This window comes from Rutidosis leptorrhynchoides, chromosome 11, assembly GCF_046630445.1.
Source record: "Rutidosis leptorrhynchoides isolate AG116_Rl617_1_P2 chromosome 11, CSIRO_AGI_Rlap_v1, whole genome shotgun sequence".
Taxonomy (NCBI): domain Eukaryota; kingdom Viridiplantae; phylum Streptophyta; class Magnoliopsida; order Asterales; family Asteraceae; genus Rutidosis; species Rutidosis leptorrhynchoides.
The window spans coordinates 45,535,606-45,545,484 of NC_092343.1; the positions used below are offsets into that span (position 1 = coordinate 45,535,606).

General features: G+C 38.1%; 1 protein-coding gene across 1 annotated transcript; it reads right to left on the reverse strand.

Annotated features, from left to right (window-relative positions):
* Nucleotides 1-6,715: 6,715 nt before the first annotated feature.
* On the reverse strand, nt 6,716-9,628 carry LOC139877055 (calcium uniporter protein 6, mitochondrial-like). The gene is made up of 2 exons (XM_071864455.1): nt 9,010-9,628; nt 6,716-7,413 (listed from the first exon to the last, which is right to left on the reverse strand). Exons 1-2 carry the CDS (start codon nt 9,430-9,432, stop codon nt 6,925-6,927), a joined length of 912 nt encoding a protein of 303 aa, XP_071720556.1. The 5' UTR covers nt 9,433-9,628; the 3' UTR covers nt 6,716-6,924.
* Nucleotides 9,629-9,879: the final 251 nt, after the last annotated feature.

Consider the following 9,879-nt stretch of genomic DNA (forward strand, 5'->3'; position numbering starts at 1 on the left):
GTCGATCCTAGGTAACGGATAACGATTCTTGATCGTCACTTTATTCAACTCACGGTAATCGATGCACATACGCATACTACCGTCTTTCTTCTTTACAAATAAAACCGGAGCGCCCCATGGCGACGCACTTGGTCGGATAAAACCCTTCCCGAGCAATTCTTGAATTTGATTCAATAACTCTTGCATCTCCGTTGGTGCTAAACGATAAGGAGTTTTAGCAATGGGGGTAGCCCCCGGAACCAACTCGATGCGAAATTCGACTTGTCTTTCCGCCGGGACACCCGGTAACTCATCCGGAAAGACATCTTCAAACTCATTAACTACCGGAATTTCACGAATTGGTGGTGGCTCATTACGAGTGTCGACAACATGAGCAAGGAAAGCCATACCACCGGTAACAACGTGACGTCGTGCCCGAGCAAAAGTGCATATCGGCACCGATCTCCTTCGTTTGTCACCATGAATAATCATCTCTCCCCCACTTGGGGTCTTTACACGAATAAACTTGTCGTGGCATGCAATATCGGCTCTATAACGATCGAGCCAATCCATACCAACGACAACATCAAAATCACCCAAAGTCATCGGAATAAGATCAATTTCGAAACTTTCGGCGCCAAACACAACATTGCAATTTTTACACACATCAACCACTAGCGCCGTCTTGCCATCCGCTATTTCAACTTCTACCGGACGACTCAACTTTACTAGCGGTTTATTTAACTTAGGCACAAATCTTGGAGATACGAAAGACAAATTAGCACCACCATCAAAAAGTATCCGAGCCGGATTAGAATTAACCATGAAAGTACCTGAAACGACTTCATTGGATTGTTTAGCTTCTTCATTAGACATCAAGTAGTTACGACCCCTAGCCGTACCCGCTGCCTTCTCTATCCGCTTAGCATTATCATTACGCAACTCGGGACACTCGGGTTTCTTGTGTCCCTCCTTCCCACAATTGTAGCAAGTGAATTTTGTAGTAGAAGATGGTTTGGTACAATCACGAGCCATATGCCCCCTTCGCCCACAATTATGACAAGTATAGGGGAAATCCCCCGAGGCACCTTTCTTCACACTCCCCACACTCTCGGTTGGGCCTTTCTTTGACTTCTTGCTTGAAAAATTTGAGTGACTCGAACCTTCATACTTTCTCTTCCTCAACACAATCGCTTCAAACCCTTTCGCCATATTAAACAACTCATCGAAGCTCTTCACCACGTTTACGCTAATCTTTTCTTGATAACTATCATTCAAGGTTCGATAGAAATCTTCTTTCAACATTTTATCATTCCCGACATACTCCGGGCAAAATTGCGTCTTGGACAAGAACACGGATTTGAGAGTGTTCAAGTCCATCGACCCTTGCCTCAAGGTACGTAGCTCGTCCTTAAGTCTTGTAAGATCGGCCGAAGTTCGGTACTCATCGAAGAACTCCACTTTAAATTCCTCCCAAGTGAAGTCCATACATTGTTCTTCACCATAGAGTTGGATCTTAGCATCCCACCACAATTTCGCGTCACCCCTTAACATGCTACAACCATACCTAGTCTTCTTGTCGGGTGGACACTCACAAGTACGGAAGGCCCCCTCCATATCGGAGATGAATCGGGCACTCTTGAGTGGGTCCCGATCGCCCTCAAAAGTAGGAGGTTGAGCATCCTTAAAGTTCTTGAAGAAAAAGTCACGCCTTCCCCCATTTTCTTCTTGAAGAGCAATCTTAATTTGCTCCTTAACCAAAGTGACGACTTGTTCGTCAATCGTCTCGAGAAACATCTTCTTAACATCTTCGCGAAACTCCGCCTTTTGACGTTGAAAGATGGCCTCAACCTTGGCCGTGAACTCGGGGTCCTCGCTTGAGCCCCCATTATCAAGTTCGGTGTCGTGTCCGTTTCGCGTCTTCATTCTATAAAACGGAAGAGATTAAATAACGAAACGAAAGACATAACAATACGTATACATATACACCATACCACCCCATCTCGCTCGACGATCGTCGTACATCGCTCGTTTGACACGATTTGCACCTGTAGTAAGGGTAGCTAATCATTACTACGCGAGCACATCGCGTAACTTGCTAGTACAACGTCCGTTCCGCTTGATGATTGCTATATAATACAAACAATAACGCATGATTAGTTCATATAAACCTATGCGCTAACCAAGACCCGGTCCGACCCAAAGTCCTACAAGTCCCGCACAATACGCACACAAAAGTCTAAGTCTAGGCGCCTATCTCAAGTCACCTAAATCCCTTAGACCATGCTCTGATACCACTTGTAACAACCCAAACCGTAACCGACCAAACACGACGAAATTTCAAACAAAAAAAAAATATTTGTTGTTCCAGGCCATCGGCGCGCCGCGCCAAACCCCTGCTGTTACCGGAAAGTTTAAATGCGAAAAAGATGAACGTGTTCCCGGCATATTTAACCAAAACGCTTTTAACCATACATTCATATATGCAAAACTAGCACATAACTAAGGTATGAACAAGTTTTACAAGGTAGGGCCCACACGTGCCCAAAACGCCACTAAGTTTAAAATACAATGTTTAATACAAATTAGAGTTTCGACCACAAAAAGTTTAATTGCCAAACGACACAACGAGCATGGTGTTTGGGGTTAAACTACCCAAGTCTCGGTCAAACTCCAAGCCATAACCCAAAAGTGCTTCCTAATCATCGAAGCGGGAAACTCAATCCAAGGTAATGCCCTTACCCTTATCCACACACGAACCTATAAAAAGGTAAACAACGAGAGGGTAAGCAAAGCTTAGTGAGCACAATAATTATACATACACATATATAATCTACTTACTCGCATCACTTACACAACATCATATTCGAGTTTAACAATTCATCAAGCATGCTACATTAATAAGCATATACCAATAATTCACAATCCCACAAATAGCTACTAGTACAATAGCATACGATTCATAAATTAATACTTCCAATACATAATTCACATAACCTTGGTTAACCAATTCGAACACGGGAAGCGGTACTTACAAGACCGTTGGAGTTCATAACGTCCACTAGTGTTACTTACACACCGCGTAATCACTAGTCCCCGGGTGATGTCTTAAACACCGCGACTAACTCACCCTTACAACAATGTGGCGTCTTAAACACCGCGACGAATCCACACTTCATTCAATACAATGAGTGGTGTCTTAATCACCGCGACACTTCCACTCCCATGACATTGTGGTGTCTTAAACACCGCGACAATACCACAAGTCAATCATACCATGAGTAGTGTCTTAAACACCGCGACAATGCTACTCGTTACTTAGAATGTGGTGTCTTAAACACCGCGACAATACCACATTCGTGCAACACAAATAAATACATTATATACACATACGCATAATTATTCCACTCACCTTATGCCTTCGGTGATTATTAAACCAAGCTTGAATTCCAAGGTAACGTACCTATTTCACAAGCATAATTAATCAATCAACTTGGTCTAATCTCATAACACACACCATCCTAGGTCATCTTGACCCATTTTGACAACTAACCCTAAATTGGGTCGTTTTCACCAAAAACCCTAACACTTGGCACTCATGGCCTTCACGCACATTAGAACACTAGGTTTTAGCACAAAACACTAATATTGACCCATCTTGGTCCATTTTGACCCATTTGACTCGATAAAAGTCAACACACCCATTTTGGGTCATTTATGCCCAAATCACACCCATTTACACTTCCTCAAGGTGTTCTAACAAATTACTAGCCAATTAGGGTTTCATAACAACAATTTATACATTTAAAACCCTAGCTTACACATAATTGAGTCTACATGACCCAAATTACCCAAGAACACCCAATTTACTTAAAATGGGTCTTAATGTTCATCTTTAACACAAACCCTAACCCATACACAAAATCAAATTAAGAAAAGAAAGTTAAGGCATACCACAACTATCAAAATGTAGCAAATGACGAGATGCACAACTTTAAAGCTTGCGATTAAACCCGAAACGAGCTTCTTCTCCTTCAAAGTGAGCTTTCTCACTCTACAATCACTCTCTCTCTAAACTTGAATTGAAAGGGATAAGGTTGGTGAGTTTTTGAGTAAATGATACTCTAACATCTGATCCCAAGCATTAAATCCGGCCTCCAATTGATTTTACCAAAATACCCTCCAAATATCTAATTTAAAAGAATGGAGAATCTGTCACAGTCAGATGGCGCGGCGCGCAACCCTGCCAGTTCAGCTTCTTTTGTCTTCTTAAAATATACAATAAAACCCCGTTTCAAATATCGTTCAATACACTTATATACACATATGTACATTACAATTATTCGGGTCTTACAAGATGTCAGAAGTTTTGAAATACCAAACTGAAATTACCCTTTCCTTTCGAGTAACATAAACTTCAATCATTCTCTCGTGATGAGTATGGCCTATTCTAGCCCTTCTTACAGATGCTAAACAGTCGAGAAAATTATTATTGTTTTCAACTGGATTTTCAACGTCTATGTCAGCGAAATATCGAATTCGAGCTACAACATTATTCGGATAACGACCCGCGGGCATTTCCAAATCCATTTCCGAACAATTTGTGATTTGGGCTAAAGGAAATTTTTAGGGTTTATCAGGATTTGGGCGATGTGTTCTGAGGCTGATAATTTATAGACAAAATTGCTTAGTTTGTCGCTATGTTTTTCACTTTTTAACCGTTTCATCCCTCTATTTTATTTTATGCATTTTTTTATCATTAAAAACATTTTAAAGTCTCAATTTCATCCTTCATGCTAACAAAGGTTAACTAAGTCCGTTAAAACTATTCACATGAGCAATAGTGAGAACAAACTTCGAGAGGAAGACGTAACTTTTCACCAAAGGAAGACGTAATTCTAAAAAAAAAAAAAAAAAAAAACACCAACAGATTTCTACATACTTGTCACAAGAGCAATAGTGAGTGTTGGTTTTTACAATTTTCTCATATTGCTTCACATAATTTCATCATCAACGACAAAAAAAAAATTAATAAGACAAAATGATAGAATGCAATTTAAGTCAAGCATTCTATCATTTTTTTTATTAATTTTTTTTGTCGTTGATGATGAAATTTTGTTGAGCAATATGAGAAAATTGTATAAATCAACACTCAGTATTGCTCTTGTGACAAGTATGTAGAAATCTGTTGGTGTTTTTTTTTTCTTTTCAGAATTACGTCTTCCTTTGGTGGAAAGTTACGTCTTCCTCTCGAAGTCTGTTCTCACTATTGCTCATGTGAATAGTTTTAACGGACTTAGTTAACCTTTGTTAGCATGAAGGATGAAATTGAGACTTTAAAATGTTTTTAATTATAAAAAATGCATAAAATAAAATAGAGGGATGAAACGGTAAAAAAGTGAAAAACATAGGGACAAAGTAAGCAATTTTGTCTATAAATTACCATCCTCAAAACACATCGCCCAAATCCTCGATAAACCCTAAAAATTTCCTTTAGCCCAAATCACAAATTGTACGGAAATGGATTTGGAAATGCCTGCGGGTCGTTATCCGCATAATGTTGTAGCTCGAATTCGATATTTCGCTGACATAGACGTTGAAAATCCAGTTGAAAACAGTAATAATTTTCTTGAATGTTTGGCATCTGTAAGAAGGGCTAGAATAGGCCATACTTATCACGAGAGAATGATTGAAGTTTATGTTACTCGACGAGGAAGGGTAATTTCAATTTGGTTTTTCAAAACTTCTGACATCTACTATATAGGTGTAAAGAATAAGCATGGTGTTTGGGAAACAAAAATCGAGGCAGAGGATAAGGAGAAAAAAATTGAAAATCATCTTAGGTATACTCTCACACGTGAACTTGCTCATAAACATAAATTTTTTTACTTATGATGGTCGACTGGTTAGCTTTGGTAATTTTAATTTCTCACTATATGGTTTGGATGCAATTATCACTGGTTCTCCGAGTCAGCTAGGTCTGACTAGTTTGAGGATCGATTCAAGACAGTCTTTTCAGATCGGGTACAAGAGTGTTTTATTATGAGGAGTGGTGGAATGGAAAATTAGGAAAATGGGTAAGTTATCGGAATGGAGAGATGATTATTTAGCGAGAAGCAAAGAAGAGAGACAAGAAAATGCCTGCGATTTCTTTTTTAAATATCAAAAGATTAGAGAAGACAGAGATGTTACAGTTTTTGATAAGACGGAGGATGAAGAAAAGAAAAAGTTTAGAGAAATATGCAGCTCACTTTAGCGTGAAGGCGTGGAAAGAGGAGAATGTGAAGAAGTAAGTTAACAACAACAATGAGGTGTTAGTAAACAGCCTCATAATGTTTGTGAGGGTAATGAGGGAAATAGGAGGGCTATATGGGGAGGACATGGCTTTTAAGGGTGTCCCAGAAATACCTCCACGCAGCTGGCCTAAATCAATGAGGTGTTAGTAAACACATTTCAAAACTTACTGAAGAATCCTTTTGGGCTATTAAGCCCAATAATTCATAAGTAAACAGCCTCATAATGTTTGTTGGTAGCTGATACAATGTAAACTGCAATCTTAATTTCATGTGAAGCAAAATGAGCTCAGGGTGTACAATCAACCATAAACAACAAAAACGAACAAATAAATGGCCGATTTGATCACGATAATGAACATGAAATGAAAACAAGGCTAAAGTTATACCACAACCATTCTGTTAATGCTTAACAAGTCTCTATAAAAAACTTTAAAAGGTCTGTGATTGGTAGAAGACATGTTTAAGCATTACGGAAGCCTCTAAAACAGGCGCTGAACATAATCTTCACAAGTATCATAACGCACAAATAGGCAATCACATATAAGTATCTGGTATCTTGCAAAATTTGTGGATCTAATAATAATACCATTAATAGTATGGCAGATTGTCAAAAGGTCAAACCATGTCAATAGAAGTCAAACCTCTTCAGTTAGTTCTTGTGCAAGAGATCCCGAGTTTCCAATTCAACTCCTTCAAAATTATGTTTTGCTGAAGGATGCGCATCTAAAGGCGACTTGCATTTCTTCTGTAACTCGATGAATCTTTCGACATCAAAATTATGTTTCTTGATAAGTTTTCTTCTACGAGACAAAAACAGCCTCTTCATCAAATCTTGATATGTGGGGTCCCTCGATGTTATAAGGAAATAAGCGTACCCCACAATTAGACCAGATGTGGTTGCAAAGAAGGCAACTGGCTCCATAACATCCCAAGAAAATTCCCAGAAAGTCAAACGGAAGAAAAGTCCGATTTGAGCTAGTGAGAATGCGAGCCCAGTGTAGAGGATACGGCGGACCTGTTTGTGGGCCAGCCTATCAATTTCGTCCTGTTTTGCTTGTAACTGCTTTAGCTCTTCTCTCCTTGGATCATCATCAGCTGTTAGAGCAAGGGGTACAGCCCGTCTAACAAGATCCACCACCTAATTATTCAAAACAAACATACAACTTTTAATAAAATGGACCATAGAAGATTGTGTCTAAATGTGCATATTCTGTTTGAAGTTATCAATCGAATGTTTGAGTGTTGAAAAGTGTAATGATTTGATATCTTTTTAGATAGCAAGAGTGTATAACAAGTGATTTGGTAGCTTATAGTTTACTTATTTCCTTAAAAGGAAATTGTTGAAACAAAGGTGCTCCATTATCAAAACTTCAAAACATGAGACCATGAGAGCATAAGATTTAATTAGTATCTTCTTTTCAAAAGGGATCCCAAAGCTTATGCATAATGCTTTAGAGAAAGTGACTTTTTGCTATATAAAACTATCTTTCAACCGATTAATAGGAACCACTATTTCTAAATCACCTTTATTCTTAAGCACCTTCAAAGCGAAGAAAGCATATCAAGATTATGTACTACATGTAAAAAAATGCTATTACCTCTTTCTCATTAAAAATGCAATTTTGATATTACAAGAGTGCATAATAAGTGCATTGGAAGCTTATAGTCTGCCTATTCCCTTAACAATAAATAGATGAAACGAATATGCTCCATTATCAAAAAATGAGAGCATAAGATTTGATTAGTATCCTATTATAAAAGGTATCTCACAACTTAAGCATAATGCTTTAGAGAAAGCAACTTTATGCTATATAAAACAATGTTTTTAACTTAATGATGGCAACCACTGTTTATAAATCACCTTTATTCTTAAGCACCTTCGAAGTAAAGAAAGCATAGCAAGATTATTTACTAGAAAAAACATGCTACCACCTCTTTCTCATAGAAGTACAATTCTGTTATGACAAAATACAAGCAATCGTGTAGATATAAACCAATACCTCCATAACTTGTAGTGACAACAAAGGGTAATTAAATAAATCTGCCTTTAAATTTCTTTAATAAGATCTTTCTGCTTTAATTATGGGATATTCCGAAATGGAAACTGGTTAAAAAGTTATAGGACAGATGGGCCACAAGATAGTTTCCAGCTTTGAAAACCATTTGTGATGAGCAATTCAAACAAATGATTCACATGGTCCATGGAAATATACAAAATGCTTAAAAATAGAAACATCAGACACAAGGTAAATATGCAACTTTCGCGCTTGAGATACTCACTAGATTAAAACCTAACATGGATTTGTATCAGGGATCAAACACTAGAAATATGATTCAAATCATATGCTAGCAATATCAATTTTACAACAACTAAACCATTAAACTAAAACAGCTATTAACCTAAATTAACATTCAGCTAATTACTTATATAACTCCTTAATCCTCCCCTTCTAATGGAGTGCAAAAGTCCCTAACCATAAAATCTACCTCAGTGAAGAACATGTACGAAAACAATAGTCAGTGATCACAAATCTCAATATCCCCATCACTTTCCTGCCAAGTCTTTCTAACACATCAGGCCCACAAATGCTAGGATATACTTAGCATATCCTTAATCTTTATTTAATCAAATCAAACTATTAATTAAATAAACAACACATAATACATAATCATCCATACTCAAACAATTTCTCCAAAATTAACAAAACCACAAAACAATGTAATTAGATTATACCTTATCAGGATGAAGATAAACTTTATCTCTAAAAATAAGAACAACACCAGCCTCATCCAAAACCGTAGCAAACGCCTTCGCTTCATCAACCGATTTCGCAACGCCTATATTCTCACACGCCTGTAATAGCTCCGAATACTGTATCACCTCCTTCCCTTCCGTACCAAATTTCATCTTCAATGCCTCAACATTCACTAATCTCATTAGCTTCTTCGCTTCCGCAAACGATATACTATCACCGTCATCATCACCACCTCGCCGTACTCCGGTACCGTCGCCGGCCGTGCTCGAAAACAAGCAGTTACATAATCTGTTACTAGATTCAACGGAAATCACTCGTTTCAATCCAAACGATACCGGTTTTGACCTAACGATTCCTGACGTCAGACCTTCTTTCAACAACAAAAACGACGATCTCCACATTTTTCGGTGCTTAATTTCTGTGTATCCTAAATAATAAATCTATGTGAATATTTGTTATACATTCATCTCCATTGATATGTGCATTTTGAAAACCTAGGTCTGATTTTAGTGATTGTTTTCAAATGGTAACGGAAGAATGAATTCGCCGGTTTTGGTGAAATTGAGAGAAAGTGTGTGTGTTATGAAGGTGCGAAAAGGACGGCGAGGGTTTGACGGTCCGATTTGATGGTAAAAGTGGAGATTGTAATCAATGGCTGATATTGTGACACGTGTCTCGCGCGTGAGGACAGTGTACCCTATGCGTGTGGCTCCCACTATGTATTTGAAATGGAAATAGGAAGCATCGTGCCTTCGACCCATGCTTGGTGTATCTCATTTTCTTGTGCCAATGAATAAATGATACACCATCCAAAATAATTCATGTATTTCTAAATAAGTGTTGACAGT

What these genes read in the sequence shown, in the direction of transcription:
- LOC139877055 (XM_071864455.1), bottom strand. Translation starts at nt 9,432, where the DNA reads ATGTGGAGATCGTCGTTTTTGTTGTTGAAAGAAGGTCTGACGTCAGGA. An exon ending in TTTATCTTCATCCTGATAAG is followed by an intron (nt 7,414 to 9,009) that starts GTATAATCTAAT and finishes TTGAATAATTAG; the next exon opens with GTGGTGGATCTTGTTAGACG.